The sequence below is a fragment of the Bombina bombina genome, chromosome 2 (assembly GCF_027579735.1).
Source record: "Bombina bombina isolate aBomBom1 chromosome 2, aBomBom1.pri, whole genome shotgun sequence".
Lineage (NCBI taxonomy): Eukaryota > Metazoa > Chordata > Amphibia > Anura > Bombinatoridae > Bombina > Bombina bombina.
The window spans coordinates 412,621,010-412,641,704 of record NC_069500.1 but is presented as its reverse complement, the minus strand read 5'-3'; the positions used below and the strand labels follow the sequence as shown (position 1 = coordinate 412,641,704).

The window sequence follows — 20,695 nt, the reverse complement described above, 5'->3', positions numbered from 1 at the left end:
GTCCATTTAAAAGCACAATAAACACGTCCTAAACAATATTTTATTATGTTTAGTAAACAAACTGTGCCATATACTTTTCTTATTTATATAGTCAATTTTTTTCCTGTAATTTAACAATGAAAATTGTTTGCTTGTTTTTTTTAAAAATTCCAATGAGTTTTAACGGGCACTGCCATGGTGAAACCCACGTTTTCCCTAACCTATCTCTTTTGCTGAAGACACTTCAGGGCAGATATAAATCAGGCAATAAAAGAGAATGTGCAAACAAGGCTGTGTAGACACCTTGTTATCCTTGTTTGCACACTCTACTGATTTTGTTTTATAGCTGTCACTAATTGTCCACAACAGAAGAGATAGAAAAGGGGAAGCCTAGGTTTCAACATGACAGGGCCCATTACTTTATAGTAACTAAAACTTTAAATCCACAAACTTCAGCAGGTTAAATTTATCCCCAGAGCCACTGGCAGTCAGTGTTAATTTTAAGGTGATCTTGTTGCTTTTTAATAGTACTGTGTGTGCTGCAGATTATTTTTTTTAAATAAACTCAGAGAAAATTTTGTTTAAAAAATAATTAGATTAGATTTTAAACAGCTCCCTTGGAAAGCAAATCAAAATTGACTGAATTTAGATAGTTTTAAAAACTTTCATTTAAATCCATGTTACAAGTCTAACCAGCTTCAGCAAACTATTTCCAGCTAGTGGCTGGGAGTTTGGCTTTTAACAATTTCCCTTCATGTCCTAGAGTTTTGCTTATCTCACTGCACTAGACATTTTTTTTTACAATCTTTTGTTTATGCCAACATTTCAAATGTTGTCTCTTGCATTGCACATGGGCAATGCTCAGGCTTACAATCTAATTTAAAAACAAAGTGCTCATCCACATTCTATTGAAAGTTCTCTATCTTCAGTCACTGTGTGTTGTGCTCCCCTCTGCCACTCCATATGAAGCCAGTAAGCAAATCAAAACCAACATGCACATGTATGGTCTAAGCTCCAGCCATATGGAGTGACATGGGAATGTGCTGGATAAGCAACCATGATTATGTTTTCAACTCCTTGGAAATGTTGGTAATAATGCTATAGCTCAATGTTATAGCTAAATAAATACTGCTGGAATACACTGGCACAGTTAAATATGTTGCCTCATGTGTACAATTTGTGTATAGTATAGAGTTTTTCAGGCAAATGCATTGTTCAGTAATGCCAGTTTCACTAATTGTTATTTGCTAAATAAGGGGGGGGGGTATTGCAGGCAAGGGAATTGTAGCAATGTCTGAGGTAGACAGGGAGTTGGTAAGATAATGATTGGGGCACTTGAGTTTAGTTCTGATCATTAATGTGCAATGCCTGATTACTGCTGTATTGATGTTGGGTCAACAGCATAGAATATTGTGTAATGTTAATATAGCACAGCAGGGCAGTAAACCAATGTTATACCAGGGTTGCTACATATTGCTTAGGCCTGACTGGTTGTTTTAATAAATGTTACTATACAATTGCTAGCCTGTTACATACTGTTATATGCACATTACTGAAGTGTATACAATCACACACTGGGGACTAAATACACAGGTATATGTTTGTGGCTGACAGTAGTGAATCTGGTGACAACCCAGTGCAAAAGTCTATAAAAGCTGAAAGTGTGTCTAACCTGTGCCAATAAACAGCAGTGTAAATCCAGCCCTGATGATAAGCTAGCTGCAGCAGGTACATGTTTTAAGGTTAGATTAAAAGTGGTGCAGTATTTGTTTATTTCTGCAATCACGAAAAATTCCACTAGAGTTAAAGGGACAGTTTACTCAAAAATTTTCTCTCCTTTAATTTGTTCCCAATGATCCACTTTACCTGCTGGAGTGTATTAAATTGTTTACAAGTATTTATTTTACCCTTATATTGGCATTTGAAATAGTTGATTTAGCATGTGGTATCCCCACCTATTCTCAAAATTTGTGGCCGCAGGTCCAAGCTATAGATAAGCTTTGTAAACACAGTCAGCACAAGAAATTACACTCCCAGTGGGCTATAGCAGAGATAATGTAATAAAATGTTCATTTTCCATTGTTCTTTGCAAGTACTGGTGATTGTTTTATAGACAGATATAAGATAAAGAAACATGTATATGTACACAATGTGATACAGTAATGAGATCTAATTATACCTACAAGCTCAACTCCTTTTATTAGGTTGTAGCTCCAAAACACAAAATCAGAGCTTTAATATACACAAATAAGCCTTAAAAAGCAAATTTTCATAAATTTTTTACTCTGCAGTTGGTAAAAAAAGCAATTGTAAACACATTAAGTGAAAAACTATTTTACAGTACACTGTCCCTTTAACATAGAGATACAACACATACACGGCTAAAGAAGTATTTGTATGTATATCGATATGTCTATATATGTGTACATATAGATGAATGTATTTACAGGCATATATACACCTATAAAACATTAATATATATGTACACATATATAAACATATAGTTAGTAAGTGCATTAGAGCCCTTTGCCATTAAGTAGCTGAACACATGATAAAACAGATTTATGCAATATTCATATTTAATAAATATTTTAACTATGTATTTACTGTAAATATTTGCTAATGCAAATATGCTATGTTGTTTGCGCAATGGGGGTGTTTTTTTTTCCATCAATTTTTTTCTCCATTGACTTCTATGGGGAATGCGAAAATGAGATTGTATTTGCACGATCTCAGGTGTTAGGTTTTTTTTTTTCTCTCCTTTTTTCTCTCCATTGATTTCTATGGGGGAATACATGCACGCACACGTGAAAACTTAAGTTAGGAGTTTTGTGATATTCGGGTTACCGCTTGCGCAAAATAAGTTTTTTTGGAACTTGTAATATGAACGCAACACGACTAGCGCAAAAAGCTTAAAGGGACAGTTTACTCAAAACATTTCTCCCCTTTAATTTGTTCCCAATGATCCACTTTACCTGCTGGAATGTATTAAATTGTTTATAAGTATTTCCATTACCCTTATATTGGCATTTGAATTAGTTTATTTAGCCTGTGGTATCCCCACCCATCCTGAATTTTTTTGGCCACGAGGCCAAGCTGTGTTAACACAGCCAGTAGAAGAAATAACACTCTCAGTGGGGTATAGAAGAGATAAGGTAATACAATGTTAATTTTCCATTGTTCTTTCCAAGTATTGGTGATTGGTTTATGGACAGATATAAGATAAAGAAGCAGGTATATGTACACAATGTGATACAGTAATGAAATCTGATTATACCTACAAGCTCAACCCATTTTGTTAGGTTGTGGCTTCAAAACACAAATCAGCTAATTCATATACACAAATAAGCCTTAAAAAGCAAATCTCATACATTTTATACTCTGCAGCTGGTAAAAAAGTAATTGAAAACAGATTAAGGGAAAAACAATTTTATAGTATACTGTCCCTTTAACATTGTTAAGTATAAATAAAGTTGTGCGGTGTCATCATCAAGTCATTGCGCGTGACTTCACTGCGCATAAAGTGAAGCCCTGGCGATGCCTGTCACTATGCAGGCCCGATCGCCGGGGTAGTTGCGGGTGGGAGCCCCCAGATTTCCCTCAAGGTGGGAGAGTGCTAGTGACGGCTCTGAGCCGTCGTTAGCACCAGAGTGGGAAACTCTGCTACGGCTCAGAGCCGTCGTTAGCACTCAAGGGGTTAAAGAAAAAAAATTGGGTGTTGTATCGCTTTAAGGGGGTTAAAAGTTATGTGTTTTAGCACCAACATTTTTCTCTGCACGTGCATGTGAAATATAACTAGATATTCTCAGCGCACCAGCATGTTAAATGTTGCAGCTGCACAGATTGCAAGTGGGGCTTGTATCATGTCAGCAATTAACAAAACGAGTCATTACCAGATGGTACATGCACTTTAGGCTTTCTGAGCAAGTTGCTGTGTTTAAAATGCTGGTGCATGGTGCATATTTAAATACACATTTGAAACAGCTGCTTTCATTAGAAGCAATTTTGTAAATACATGTATACTACAAAAATGCTTTAATTCAAAACTGAACTGTATCCATGTGGATTTCCAATTTTGGCTGAAATATCCCTTTAAGAATATATATTCCGACACTTCTCAGCGTTTGTGTATTTGTGTGAAAAAAACAGATGTTTTTTTTTTATATATACTGTATATATATATATATATATATATATATACATACATACATATATACTGTATATATATATATATATATATATATATATATATATATATATATAAAATATAATATAGTGCATAGATAGTGCATTTCAGTAAATTGCTAAGTTCCTAGCTATTGAGTATACTGATTAAAGGGATATGAATCCCAATTTTTTTCTTTATGATTCAGATAGAGCAAGCAATTTTAAGCACATTTCTAATTTACTCTTATGATCATTTTTTCTTCGTTCTCTTGTTATCTTTATTTGAAAAGCAGGAATGTAAGTTTAGTAGTCAGGCCCTGGGTAGCGTATGCTGATTGGTGGCTACATTTAGCCATTTCTGTTTAACTGCAGCAGACATATAATAATATTGCAATAGAACATTTAATATCTTTTTACTTGGTAAACTGAATTGTTTGCAGCATATTTATTTGCAGCTATAAAATATCTGATACAGAAAATAGACAAAAAGTTAGTAACTCAGTGTTTTTGTTTGCTGTTTACAGATTACACAGCTTAAGATCGCTAGCAACCCATTTGCCAAGGGATTTAGAGACTGTGATCCGGAAGACTGGTGAGTACAATGTGTCACATAACCCAGACACCAGCAGTATGAAGCTGTGTACTCTGGGGACCAGCAAGTAACAGAGCGTCTGGCAGTAAAGGGTTGTGCACATTTGCATAATCTATTATTAATCAAAAACAAATGAGGTTTTGCTTTGCAAACCACTACAAATATAGCAACGGGCAACCTATTATCTACTCTGTGTAACTGCAAGTGTCTGCTTGTCTCTGTTTGCACAGTGATGTTAAACGTTCATTAGTCAATGTAAAATAAAATGGGGTTGCTTTGTGTTAAATCTTCATCTGATCATCATCTTCCTGTATAATTTCTGCTTCTCCTGTAGGGCTAACCGAGCAGCTGTTTTATTGCTTCTTTGTGTCATGTTAGGATTGTGAGATCTCTAGAATACATACAATATATATATAGCTTTATATTGTCTTGCAGCAGGGGTACAGCTGGGTGTGAGCAGTTATATTGTCTTGCAGCAGGGGTACAGCTGGGTGTGAGCAGTTATATTGTATTGCTTTATCATTTAGAAACCTGACCTTGTTCTCTCTGACCTTGCAGGCCAAGAAATCACAGACCTGGATCACTCCCTCTCATGAGCGCCTTTGCTAGATCCAGGAATCCTGTTTCAGCTTCACCACAAAATGGAAGTGACAAAGGTCAGTATTAATTAAATATATTTAAAAGACAAATATTTTTCATATATACAGAAGAGCAATACTCAAACTGTCTGTGCACAGCTGATCTCTAGAGACAAGCTGTTCCACTGGCTGATAAGGACAACTCCCGCAGTTCTATTAGTGGACAGTGACAGGCCTCCACAACCATAAAAATAACAAATGTTTAGGCAGGAAGCTCTATTTAAAAAACAAACAAAAAAAAAACACCTCAGATTGTAATACATTATAAAATACGTTTGTAATGTAAAAAGTAATTTAATGTTTCTTTAAACACACTCCCATACTACATAAAACATTTACAGACATCATACAATAGAGATTGCTATATAAAATACTTATAGTATACCTCACAATGCCGGGAATCTCTGGGAACTGTCTATACCGTCAGGAAGTTAGAACAGAAATATAAGGCAGTTAGGAAGTGTTACAGTTGAATATTGCATATGTTGCTAGGTGATATGCTTATAACATCCCAGGTACCCAGATCTACCTTTCCACCCCTGCACTCTCTCCTTTTGTCAATTCTCACATCAGCGACTGCTTATCTGGCATTTCCTCCTGGATGGGCTCTCACCACCTAAAAATAAACATGTCCAAAACCGAACTACTTCTAATCCCCCCCTCTAACTCTACTCCAGTTTCTAATTATTCCATCACTGTTGGCGGCACCACTATCTCCCCATCACCCCAAGTCCGCTGCCTCTGAGTCACACTTGACTCAAATCTGTCTTTCATTGCCCACATCCAATTGCTCTCTTCATCCTGCCGCAACCACCTACGCAATATCTCCAAAATTCGTCCGTTTCTGAGTGCTGAAACTACTAAACAGCTAATCTGCTCCCTGGTAATTTCCCGACTTGACTACTGTAATAATTTACTATCTGGTCTCCCTTTCTCCTGCCTCTCTCCCCTTCAATCCATCCTAAATGCATCTGCAAGGCTAATCCACCTTTCTGGATGCTCTGTTTCTGCTGCACCTCTCTGTGAGTCCCTTCACTGGCTCCCCATTCACAGCAGAATTAAATTCATAATTCTCACCCTGACCTACAAAGCCCTCACCAACGCTGCCCCACCCTACCTGTCCTCACTCATCAACAAATATACCCCAACCCACCCCCTAAGATCCAACAATGACTTGCTTCTTGCGTCCTCTACCATCACCTCCTCTCATGCTAGATTACAGGACTTCTCTCGTTCGGCACCAACCCTCTGGAACGCACTTCCTCAAGCTGTCAGACTTTCCCCTAACCTCTCCTCCTTTAAACGTTCCCTAAAGATCTTTTTGTTCAGGGAAGCTTATCACCTGACTCATTAACAAACTAACTTCACTTACCCAACAAGTTACCTTCATCTATCACCTCACTAATATCATTCTCACCTTTGCAGTCCCCACCTCCTGTTTCCCATCCTCCCACCCATCTAGATTGTAAGTTCCCACGGGAATAGGGCCCTTAATTCCCCCTGTATTTGTTTGTAAAATTTTGCCTCTTATTGTATTGTTTCTCCGTTGTACTTTTATCCTTGTACCCATGGTCAGCGCTGCGGAATCTGTTGGCACTTTATAAATAAAGAATAATAATAATAAAATAATCCCTATGTTACTATATACCTGTGTCTTTTCACCGAACCATTGTTTGTAATGAAACACCAATAGTATCCTTCAATTAACATTCATTATAAAGCAGAGTTGTATAACAGATGGCCTATAGGGCGGCATGCACCCCATTACTGTGCTTCTGTGGCCCTAATCCAAAATATCCCTGTTTATTCCAAAGTTGCAGAGAGAACCTTGATTAGTGAGAATCTGGTGATTAGCGGAAGTGCTAGCTTGATGCACAGATAAATACATATTTGTGGCATTACTTTATGCCAATATACTGATTTTAAATAAATAAGGCTCTTGAGAAGTTTGTACCAAATATGGGCTGTACTGCTCTATAGCACAGGGCAAGGGCTGCCACTTGTCACAGCTGTATTGTACATTCATATGTAAAACAATCAGGACCAAAGCATATTTTTAAGGACTGGATTTCTGTGCTTGCCCTTTACAGTTACTGTTATGTACAATCTTTTCATTGAGATTGTAACTAGATCTCCAAGAGAACTGCAGGACTTATGTCTTTTTGCAATTTTATAACCCCCGGCCTACTTCCCTACTGCGACACATTTGGGAGTAACTGCATCAGTTTTCAGCACTAAATACTATTAATAGCCTCCCAGAATGTAGTTTTTTTTATTACAATCTATTCATTATTTCAAGAGCATATCAGAGAGTGTTAGCAAGAGGCTTTCAGGCTACTCGGAGAGTTACAAGCACTGCTAATGTTTGCTCCTTGTCACTGGATGCGTGTAGACAAAACAGTAAACACAGAAAACAGTAAATTACCTCATCCTAATTAATTCCTTGCATTTCTCCCGCAGTTGCCATTTCTTAGCGCTCTACGCTGTGCACCCCTCCCATACAGCCTTGCAGAATTACTCATTATGCTGTAGAGATCCCTGAGTGGAAATAACAAACATTTGTAGCAACTTTCGTGAGATTTATACCACACACAAACACTGTGGGAGCTTTCCTCTTTACTGACATTGGAGATTTGAGAACTGTCACACACTGCTAGTTTTTAACATGTTTTTTATTTTCCATCATGCTGAGTAAACAGCTCCAGAGACACACAGGGGCCTATCCTCTATAGCACACTTTGGGTCTGGCCAAATAAATGCAGTCTGTGTTTGTTTAGTGTTACACAACTACAAGAAATTTCAAGCGTGTACATACTTGTCAGTCATTTCATTCAGATTTCATCCCCATAAGAATGTCTTGTCAAACGAGGCAGGTTTCAGCCCTACACAATGATATGGATTTGAAGGTTTTCAGACAACGGTTTGGATACCTTATTTTGCTCAACTTGCCCTCTGGAGTAATGGGAAATGCTCAGTTTGCTTTTCAGACAGATTTTCTTGTATTGTTGGAAGCTTCTGTATTAGACTCTTTGCAAAGCCCCTGTTTATTTTACCAACCCAGTGAAACTACATTTGACCCAGTGAATACAAAAACAGCAGAATAAACATACAAAACGTTTTCTGTATTTTTTTTCTTAAAAGCTGCTCTAGATTTCTTTAGGCCTTAAGCAAAATAATCTTGTACACACTGGGTACAATGAAAGCTACAATAACTAAAAAAAGAAAAAACGGTAGTTGAGATCTAAAGTATAGGCCATTTTATGTGCTCCAAAGCTTGGAACATTCACATCATCTTTTTAAGCAGCACAAATCCATTTTGTAATATGAGTATTTCCTGTATTTTCAAACCCACTGGTTGTTATGTTCTGCTCATACAGGGACAGATAAAGGCAATAACTACACATAAAAAATCTGTGAAAAACGTAAAGGGACGTTTAAACTTAAAGGGACACTGAACCCAAATTTTTTCTTTCGTGATTCAGATAGAGCATGAAATTTTAAGCAACTTTCTAATTTACTCCTATTATCAAATTGTCTTTATTCTCTTGGTATCTTTATTTGAAATGCAAGAATGTAAGTTTAGATGCCGGCCCATTTTTGGTGAACAACCTGGGTTGTCCTTGCTGATTGGTGGATAAATTCATCCACCAATAAAAAAAGTGCTGTCCAGAGGTCCGAACCAAAAAAGCTTAGATGCCTTCTTTTTCAAATAAAGAAAGAAAGAGAACGATGCCTGCACTGTGCTGTGCTGTTTGTCTTTGTTTTTAAAAGAAAGGAATAAAATTTGGATTTTAACTTTGGTTTGAGAGTGCTGCTTCTTCTTACCCCTGTGCTACGAAGTTGGCTCGACTTTTTTGGATTACAGCATACACACCTCCCAGGCTGTAGCGACGTCACCTCCTACACACCAACGAAGAAAAAAGGATAAGCAAAGTTGCTTAAAATTGCAAGCTCTATCTGAATCACGAAAGAAAAAAATGGTTTCAGTGTCCCTTTAAAACATAATTTTCTTTAAAATGTTTAGTATAAAATTCAAGTGTTGTACTTACATTTTTTATGTTGTCTGCTTTTTCCTGTATTTTAATTTATTTGCAGATCTTTTACAGTGCATTGCATACAAAACATGACTGAAATGTCTTTTTACATACGTATTAAATGTTTATATTGTATTCCAAGAAAAAAGCAAAATAAGGTATTGCAACAAAAGATCACTGATGCCACAAGCTATTTATATTTTATTTTTATTAAGCGACTCTTACTATATCTGTGAAAACATTATAAATTTACACTTTGTAACATCTTTCACTAAATTAAATCATTCAGTCCTGGTCTGCTAAAAGCTACATTTCAGTAAGGGCAGATAGAGAGATATGACCTCTATACACTGAAAGTTGTCCTATTAGTGTGGAATCCTACTAGCTAATGTTTTCTTATCAGCATTTCCTGATGCAGGCTATATGCGCACATACAGGCTAGTCTTCTTGTTCGACTTGGTTAATCTAAGGCATATTGTCTTGAAAAACTAGAAAATGACCTGTATCTAATTTCAGTGTCTGGCTTTTCTCAAAGTTGGAAGCTAATGATACTTTTGTCTTACAGATGGAGACATCAGAAGAGAGTATGAGAGGGATGCTGGGGGCACACCTTTGCATGGCGATGCTGCTCATCAACAGCTAATGTCTAGAGTTCTTAGCCCCTCCCTACCTGTGCCGGGTGGACTTGTCCCTCTCAGTACTGGCAGACCCAGCCCTACACATGAACTGCGCCTGGACCCTCATTCGCAGGGTTCAGAACCCCTTCATCACCACCCCTACAAATACCCAACAAGCTACGATCACTATCTAGGTGCAAAAACCAGACCGACTCCTTACCCATTGCCGAGCATTAGAGGACACAGTTACCACCACCATCATATGAATCCAGCAGCAGCTAACATGTATTCTGCAGCTGGAGCGCCCAGCAGTTATGAGTATGGGCCAAGATAACATCTGAACTCATAGAAATATCTGTTTGAATGACTATTTAAAGCTATTAAGTGACTTCTATGCATGAGTTTAACTATTTAGTAGTTTATGCTTTGGATATCACATTAATGGGGAAATTAAATTTGCTCTTTGTCTAAACTCAAAAGGGCAGGTTTTTTTTTTACCAGTGTGATTTGTGAAGCTAACCATGCAGCCAACAAGCAAGCTGGATCTTCTACTGAATCCTGGTGGAGCTGTTAGCTATGACAGAACTGGCTCTGCCTACGCTGGCACTTGAGTTTATCCTGTCCATTGAAGAGACCCTGGGCAGGTTCATGGAACTTCTACACATGCTCATTGTTACCACAGCTACAAATTCTGAGCCTGGAAGACGTCTTGCATTATAAGCAAGGTCTATACCTGCACTGTAAATGGCAAAGATCCTTCAACACAGGGCATTAACTTCAGCAGGGCCAGGTGCACTATTGTTGCTTAAAAGAAGCCATATGCTTTTGGTGATTTTGCTGTTTTATTTTTTCCTGTTAATACAACTTAATTCACTCATTAGCAGGGGGACATTGCATTGATAAAAGCTATAAACCAATGTGACAGACTTTTTGGGGTGAATTCAGAGTGCAACCATGCAAACCTATTATTGTTTAATGCTTGTTTGTCCACTAAACTTCATCAACCACTGTAATAAAGCTGCTGTACAGATTGAGAATGCTTGTACAGTTCTGTATAATGCATTGACAGACGCTGTTCTTTTCTTAATGATGTACACAGATTGTTGTTTTATTGCTGTTGCCTTACATTTACTTCCTGCATTTGAAGTTGTTTTGATCCAGGACATGTGTGCTCTTTAAAGTCAGCTTTTAGATCTATTTGCAGTGTATTTTCAGGACGAGTCTGATTATGATTTACATTGTTAAATGAATACATTTTTATTAGGTGATTACAAATCTTCCTCTACACAGTAGTTTAAGAAAAGTCTAATCTTCATATAGTTGTGTGCCAAAGCTTTTAGTTAAAGGGACGTTGTGCTCAAAATATTCTATTATGCATTTCAACAAACAGCAATGAATGCAATTTTTTATCATGAAAATATTGGTAATTAAAATCTGTTTAAATTTAAAGGGACATGAAACCCAACTTTTTTTTTGTGATTTAGCATAACATTTAAATATTTCAATTTCCTTCATTTATCAAATTTGCTTAGTTCTCATGGTATTCTTTGTAGAAGAGATACCTGGATGGATATCATGCCCATATCTGGAGCACTACATGGCAAGAAAAAAGTGCTGCCATTTAGTGCTATGTATAACATTCTTGCAAAACGTCTGCCATATTGTGCTACAGACGTGCACATTCCGGCGCTTACGTCCCTGCTTTTCTATATGGGATACAAAGAGAATGAAGATTATTTTATAATAGAAGTAAATTGTAAAAGTGTTTTAAATTGGATGCTCTTTCTAAATCATGGGGAATAAAATAGTTTCATGTCCCTTTAAAGGGACAGTCTACCATAGAATTGTTATTGTTTTAAAGGATAGATAATCCCTTTATTACTCATTCCCCAGGTTTGCAAAACCAACACAGTTATATTAATATACTTTTTACCTTTGTGATTACCTTGTATCTAGGAACCTTCTTCCAGCCCCCTGATCACATGACTGTGACTGTTTATTATCTATTGTCTTAAATTTAGCATTGTAATGCGCTAAATCTTAAATAACTCCCTGTGCCTGAACACAGTTATCTATATGGCCCACGTGTACTTTCTGTCTCTTTGTGTTGAAAAGAGATTTAAAAAGCATGTGATAAGAGGCGGCCCTCAAAGGCTTAGAAATTAGCATATGAGCCTACCTATGTTTAGTTTAAACTAAGAATACCAAGAGAAAAAAGCAAATTTGATGATAAAAGTAAATTGGAAAGTTGATTAAAATTAAAAGTCCTATCTGAATAATGAAAGTTTAATTTATACTTGACTGTCCCTTTAAACTAGCAGGTAATGCATATGTGTGCAGATGTGCTTTTGTCTGATAGTTATAGACCCTCACATCTTTATTGGTGGGGAGGGACAATCCTTCAGAAGAAAATGTGTATATAATCATCTCACAACTTAAAAAACCCTCACTACAAAGCATTTTAAAATGTCCTTTTTTAGATGTAACAAAAAAGAAAAAGAAATCAATCCGAGCACAACGCCCCTTTACCTGTTAAATCCATCTGTGTCAGGATGGCCAGAAGAGCAATGATCTGCTGCATCTCCATAGCAGAACGTACTCATGAAGTTCTTTTATTTATTTCCCTAAATGCAATTACTTACCTCTTATATTTATTTCCCTGAGCAGATTTTATAAACACATAACTCACCAGCCACATACCAGAAACAAAGAGGTCATGCACAACCAAAGACTCACATCTGTTAGCTCTGTAGATATTTGTAGATACATGTGTAGATATGTATGTAGAGAATCTTAACCTGTTAAAATGAAAAGACACTGAACAGTTCATTTTATAAATGTTATGCTTTCGTTTTTTGGAAAGAAGCCCTGTGTGCGTGTTTTATTTTTAAACTGTCACAGAAAAGTGAACAGAATAGCGTTGATTCTGTATAAAAAAAAGCCTGAGACCACGACTGGTCAGTCATATAGGCATAACTGCCAGAGAGGCAGGAAGTGATATATATATATATATATATATATATATATATATATATACAGGGAGTCTCATCTCCTAAAAAAATACTTTTGGTGCTTAACTGTTGTATAATTGTAAGACTGGAGAATCTATTGAAGCAATGATTTTACATCTACCATTTTACTACTGTCTCTTTTTATACCACAAATATATATATACATTTGTCATCTGCTGATTTCAATAGTAAACAACAAAAATTAAATTATAATGGGCAAAAGGCTGAACACACTTTTCATAATTTGGGATAGCTATAATTTACGAATAGTATGCTTGTAGGTATACTTATTGCAGAATATAAATTGTGTAATCTTGAATCCCTTAACTTGTACTATTGCAGCCGTGAACAAAATCATTTTGCTATTGAAAATGAACAAAAACAAATCAATAAAGTAACAGAAATGAGGCCAAGGCATGATTTTTGCAAAAGCCGCTCAGGGTTGCCAAGATACTTAATTTATTCATCAAGGTGCAACCTATGTTAAGTTTATGTTAAGGGTATATAACACACGCCTTAATACTTTTTATATAAGAAAACAGTCTAGTAAAACACATATTTTATACCTTTATGAGGTCTTAAGAAACATAATAACCTAAACTAGGGCAAGTGCCACACTAATTTATTAAATTAAGTTAACTTGTCTTAATGATCTAGTTTAGCTTTGTTATTGATATAAAATAATTAAGTTTAGCTGCATGGCAAACCCCATTATACTATACTAGTCGATAAGCCTGCCCAGAGGGCAGTCTAATTATTTTTTAAACTACAGGTGTAGAAACAACCTATTTTGTAACTGTTCTTTTATATAAATATTTAAGCTACAGGTGTAGCAATACTATAATTATAATGGACTACTGTCTAAAATATATAAAAAATATTTCTTTCATGTTATTGGCAAGAGTCCATGAGCTAGTGACATATGGGATATACAATCCTACCAGGAGGGGCAAAGTTTCACAAACCTCAAAATGCCTATAAATACACCCCTCACCACACCCTCAATTTAGTTTTACAAACTTTGCCTCCTATGGAGGTGGTGAAGTAAGTTTGTGCTAAGATTTCTACGTTGATATGCGCTTCTCAGCATTGTTGAAGCCTGATTCCTCTCAGAGTACAGCGAATGTCAGAGGGACGTGAAGGGAGTATCACTGATTGAATACGATGATTTCCCTAACGGGGGTCTATTTCATAGGTTTTCTGTTATCGGTCGTAGAGATTCATCTCCTACCTCCCTTTTCAGATCGACGATATACTCTCAATTTACCATTACCTCTACTAATAACTGTTTTAGTACTGGTTTGGCTATCTGCTATATGTGGATGGGTGTCTTTTGGTAAGTATGTTTTTTATTTCTTAAGACACCTCAGCTATGGTTTGGCACTTTATGCATTTATATAAAGTTCTAAATATATGTATTGTACTTATATTTGCCATGAGTCAGGTTCATGTATTTCCTTCTGCAGATTGTCAGTGTCATATTTGGGGAATATAAACATCTTTTAAATATGAAATTTATTTCTTACCTGGGGTTTAGTCTTTTTTTCAATTGACTACTTCTTACAAATTGCGGGCGGTATTAGGCCCGCGGGTGCGACAAATGTTAAATTTTATTGCGTCATTCTTGGCGCAATTTTTTTTTTTGGCGCGGAAAAGTACGTCTATGACGCAAGTTCATCACTTCCGGCGTCATACTTAACACCGAGACCTTTCACACTGTTGCGTCATTAGTGTGTCATTTCCGGGTTATTTTTTTGGCGCCAAAAAAGTTTAGTTACGTTGTGCGTCATACTTGGCCAAACTTTTTTATTATTTCAATACCCCATTGATGTTTGCCTCTTGCTTTTTTTTTTTTTTTCCCATTCCTGAAACTGTCATATAAGGAAATAGATAATTTTGCTTTATATGTTGTTTTTTATCTTACATTTTGCAAGATGTCTCAACATGATCCTGCCTCAGAAGCTTCTACTGGAACATTGCTGCGTGACATCAGTTCAACCAAAGCTAAGTGCATTTGTTGTAAAATTGTAGAAATTATCTCGCCGAATGTCATTTGTAATAGTTATCATGATAAACTTTTACATGCAGATAGTGTATCCATCAGTAATAGTACATTGCCAGTTGCAGTTCCTTCAACTTCTAATGTGCATGATATACCTGTAAATTTTTAAGAATTTGTTTCTGATTCTATTCTGAAGGCTTTGTCTGCATTTCCACCTTCAAATAAATGTAAAAGGTCTTTTAAAACTTCTCATTTAGTTGATGAATTTTCAAATGACCAACAACATAATAATTTATCCTTTTCTGATGAGGATCTATCCGATTCAGAAGATCCTTCCTCAGACATTGACACTAACAAATCTACTTATTTATTTCAAATTGAGTATATGCGTTCTTTATTAAAAGAAGTGTTAATTACTTTGGATATTGAGGTAACCAGTCCTATTGACGTTCAGTCTAATAAACGTTTAAATGCTGTTTTTAAACCTCCTGTGGTTTCCCCAGGGGTTTTTCCCATTCCTGATGCTATTTCTGATATGATTTCTAGGGAATGGAATAAGCCAGGTACTTCTTTTATTCCTTCTTCAAGGTTTAAAAAATTGTATCCTTTACCAGCAAAATCTATAGAGTTTTGGGAAAAGATCCCCAGAATTGATGGGGCTATTTCTACTCTTGCTAAACGTACCACTATTCCTATGGAAGATAGTACTTCCTTTAAGCATCCTGTAGATAGGAAGCTTGTATCTTATCTAAGGAAGGCCAATTTATATTCAGGTCATCTTCTTAGACCGGCAATTTCTTTGGCTGATGTTGTGGCTGCATCAACTTTCTGGTTGGAGAATTTAGCGCAACAGGAATTGGATTCTGACTTATCTAGCATTATTCGCTTACTGCAATATGCTAATCATTTTATTTATGATACTATTTTTTGATACTATGTTTTATCAAATTTGATGTCAGATCCATGTCTTTCGCTATTTTAGCTAGAAGAGCTTTGTGGCTTAAATCCTGGAATGCTGATATGATATCTAATTCTAAGATTACTATCTCTTTCTTTCCAAGGTAATAATTTATTTGGGTCCTAGTTGGATTCTATTATTTCAACTGTTACTGGGGGAAAGGGAGGTTTTCTGCCTCAGGATAAAAAAAACCAAGGGTAAATCTAAGGCTTCTAACGGTTTTCGTTCCTTTCCTCAGAATAAGGAACAAAAATTAAATCCTTCCCCCAAGGAATCTGCCTCCAATTGGAAGCCTTCCTCAAATTGGAATAAATCCAAGCCTTTTAGGAAACCAAGTCAGCCCCTAAGTCCGCATGAAGGTGCGGCCCTCATTCCAGTTCAGCTGGTAGGGGGCAGATTAAGGTTTTTCAAGGATATTTGGATAAAATCTGTTCAAAATCAATGGATTCTGAGCATTGTCTCTCAAGGGTATCGAATAGGATTAAGACCTTCTGTGAGAAGTTTTTTTCTTTCACGTATCCCAGTAAAATCCAGTAAAAGCTCAGGCTTTCCTGAAGTGTGTTTCAGACCTGGAGTCTTCAGGGGTAATCATGCCAGTTCCTCTTCTGGAACAAGGTTTGGGGTTTTATTGAAATCTATTCTTTGTCCCAAAGAAGGAAAATTTATTCAGACCAGTTCTGGTTCTGAAAAATTTGAATCGTTATGTAAGAGTACCAACTTTCAAGATGGTGACTATAAGGACTATTCTGCCTATTGTTCAGCAAGGACATTATATGTTCACAATAGACTTGCATACCTTCATATTCTGATTCATCCAGAACATTATCAGTTTCTGAGATTCTTTTTTCTAGACAAGCATTACCAATTTGTTGCTCTTCCATTTGGCATAACAACAGCTCCAAGAATCTTTTTTAAGGTTCTGGGTGCCCTACTATCTGTAATCAGAGAACAGGGTATTGCAGTGTTTCCTTATTGGACGATATATTGGTACTAGCTCAGTCTTTACGTTCTGCAGAATCTCACACAAATCAACTAGTGTTGTTTCTTCGGAAACATGGTTAGAGGATCAACTTACCAAAGAGTTTCTTGATTCCTCAGACAAGGGTTACCTTTTTAGGCTTCAAGATAGATTCAGTATCCATGAGTCTGTCTCTAACAGACAAGAGACGTTTAAAATTGGTTGCAGCCTGCCGGCACCTTCAGTCTCAGTCATTCCCTTCAGTGGCTATGTGCATGGAAGTTTTAGATCTCATGACTGCAGCATCGGATGCGATCCCCTTTGCTCGTTTTCACATGAGACCTCTTCAGCTTTGTATGCTGAATCTATGGTGCAGGGATTATACAAAGATATCACAATTAATATCCTTAAATCCCAATATACGACACTCTCTGACATGGTGGATAGATCACCATTGTTTAGTTCAAGGGGCTTCTTTTGTTTGGCCAACCTGGACTGTGATCACAACAGATGTGAGTCTCTCAGGTTGGGGAGCTGTTTGGGGATCTCTGTCAGCACAAGGGGTATGGAAATCTCAAGAGGCGAGATTACCATTATATATTTTAGAACTCCGTGCAATTCTCAGAGCTCTTCAGTTGTGGCCTCTGTTAAAGAGAGAACCGTTCATTTGTTTTCAGACAGACAATATCACAACAGTGGCATATGTCAATCATCAGGGTGGGACTCACAGTCCCCAAGCTATAAAAGAAGTATCTCAAATACTTGTTTGGGCGGAATACAGCTCCTGTCTAATCTCTGCGGTGCATATCCCAGGTGTAGACAATTGGGAAGCGGATTATATCAGCCGCCAGACTTTACATCCAGGGGAGTGGTCCCTCCATCCAGATGTTTTCTCAGTTTGTTCAGATGTGGGGTCTTGCAGAGATAGATCTCATGGCCTCTCATCTAAACAAGAAACTTCCCAGATACCTGTCCAGGTCCAGGGATGTTCAGGCGGAAGCAGTGGATGCGCTGACACTTCTTTGGCGTTATCATCCTGCTTACATCTTCCCGCCTCTAGTTCTCCTTCCAAGAGTGATTTCCAAAATCATCATGGAACAATAATTTGTGTTGCTGGTGGCGCCAGCATGGCCACATAGGTTTTGATATGCGTATCTGGTTCGGATGTCCAGTTGCCCGCCTTGGCCACTTTCGTTACGGCCAGACCTACTATCTCAAGGTCCGTTTTTCCATCAGGATCTCAAATCATTAAATTTGAAAGTATGGAAATTGAACGCTTAGTTCTAAGTCATAGAGGTTTCTCTGACTCAGTGATTAATACTATGATCGTAAATCTGTCTCTAGAAAGATTTATTATAGAGTTTGGAAGACTTACATTTCATGGTGTTCTTCTCATAAATTTTCTTGGCATTCTTTTAGAATTCCTAGAATTTTACAGTTTCTTAAGGATGGTTTGTATAAGGTTTTGTCTGCAAGTTCCTTTAAAGGACAAATCTCTGCTCTTTCTGTTTTATTTCACAGAAAGATTGCTATACTTCCTGATATACAGTGTTTTGTACAGGCTTTAGTTCATATTAAGCCTGTCATTAAATCAATTTCTCCTCATTGGAGTCTTAATTTGGTTCTGAAGGCTTTACAGGCTCCTCTATTTGAGCCTATGCTTTCTTTGGGCATTAAACTACTTTCTTGGAAAGTGTTGTTCCTTTTGGCCATCTCTTCTGCTAGAAGAGTTTCTGAGCTATCTGCTCTTTCTTGTGAATCTCCTTTTCTGATTTTTCATCAGGATAAGGCGGTTTTGCAGACTTCTTTTGAATTTTTTCCTAAGGTTGTGAATTCTAACAACATTAGTAGAGAAATTGTTGTCCCTTCCTTGTCTCCTAATCCTAAGAATCCTTTGGAAAGATCCTTACATTCTTTGGATGTGGTGAGAGTTTTTGATTCTTCAAGCTTATTTGGAGTCGGGTCAAGCCCCGCCTCATAGAATTACAGCTCATTCTACTAGATCAGTTTCCACTTTGTGGGCTTTTAAGAATGAAGCTTCAGTTGATCAGATTTGCAAAGCAGCAACTTGGTCCTCTTTGCATACATTTACTAAATTCTACCGTTTTGATGTATTTGCTTCTTCGGAAGCAGTTTTTGGTAGAAAAAGTTCTTCAGGCAGCTGTTTCAGTTTGATTCTTCTGCTTTTGATTTAAGTTTTTTCCTTTTCAAATGGAAATAAACTTATTTTTTTGGGTTGTGGACTAATTTTTTCAGCGGTATATGGCTGTTTTTATTTTACTCCCTCCCTCTCTAGTGACTCTTGAGTGGAAGACTCCACATCTTGGGTATTGATATCCCATATGTCACTAGCTCATGGACTCTTGCCAATTACATGAAAGAAAACATAATTTATGTAAGAACTTACCTGATAAATTCATTTCTTTCATATTGGCAAGAGTCCATGAGGCCCACCCTTTTATGGTGGTTATGATTTTTTGTATAAAGCACAATTATTTCCAAATTTCATTTGTTGATGCTTTCTACTCCTTTCTTTTATCACCCCACTGCTTGGCTATTCGTTAAACTGAATTGTGGGTGTGGTAAGGGGTGTATTTATAGGCATTTTGAGGTTTGGGAAACTTTGCCCCTCCTGGTAGGATTGTATATCCCATATGTCACTAGCTCATGGACTCTTGCCAATATGAAAGAAATTAATTTATCAGGTAAGTTCTTACATAAATTATGTTTTTCTATATAATAAACTACAGATATAGCCACACTCTATATACCTGTTTAGCCAAACCCTATTTGCCAAACTTATTGAAACTGTATATGTATAAAACCAACAGGTATAGTGACAACCTTATGGGAATGGACTTTTGTCCTAAATGTATGCAAAATATATTAAATATAATAAGGCTACAGATGTAGCAACAACATTAATTTATGTCATAATGTTACAGATATTGCGACACTTTATTTAGCAATGCTGCTTAAATATATATATATATATATATATATATATATATATATATATATATATATATATATATATATATATATATATATATACATAAAGTAATCTACTGGTGTTTGAGAAACTGATTTCCTAAATAATCTACAGATGTTGCAAACCCCAATTTGCAATATCTTTCTTATATTATTCTAATCTATACTTACATTTTCAACTTTTTTTTAACTTTAAAAATTTAAACAAATTTTATATATATATATATATATATATATATATATATATATATATATATATATATATATATATATACGAAACACGGAAGGGAACTGCACTCTCATACCGGACCGGGTACACATCCCATGACCCTGAAACATGCTCAGCCCTGGGTGCCACTGGCACTCACAGGAAGCTGTACTGTCCCCACAGCCACCAGCAGTTAACCCCAGACAGGTCTGGGTGCAAGAACCATAGGGAAAATTACAAAACAAATTAATACAACACACAGAGAAAACCCAGCACTCACTTCCAAGCTCTCAGCTAAGATTTAAAAGCAAAAATGGAAAGGTTAGTCACCACATCTGGCCAAATGGGACAAGCTCAGGTACCACGACAAGGTCCTTTCCAATACCTGAGACCCTAAAACAGCCACACAATGCAAGCTTTCAAATCCAAACAAACTGAAAACAAGGGAAGGGTGCACAGGAATATGTAACCACCCTAGACATATACAAAACACGGAAGGGAACTGCACTCTCATACCGGACCGGGTACACATCCCATGAC

The 20,695-nt window shown here is 36.7% G+C and overlaps 1 protein-coding gene across 1 annotated transcript in view; it reads left to right on the top strand.

Annotated features, from left to right (window-relative positions):
• Nucleotides 1–12,892, top strand: part of TBX1 (T-box transcription factor 1) — a 32,485-nt gene extending 19,593 nt beyond the window's left edge. Inside the window, exons 6-8 of the mRNA XM_053700513.1 lie at nucleotides 4,671–4,738; nucleotides 5,297–5,394; nucleotides 9,976–12,892. Coding sequence (XP_053556488.1) covers nucleotides 4,671–4,738; nucleotides 5,297–5,394; nucleotides 9,976–10,361 — 552 coding nt within the window. The 3' untranslated portion in view covers nucleotides 10,362–12,892. The remainder of the gene's footprint in view (nucleotides 1–4,670; nucleotides 4,739–5,296; nucleotides 5,395–9,975) is intronic.
• The last annotated feature ends 7,803 nt before the right edge of the window (nucleotides 12,893–20,695 follow it).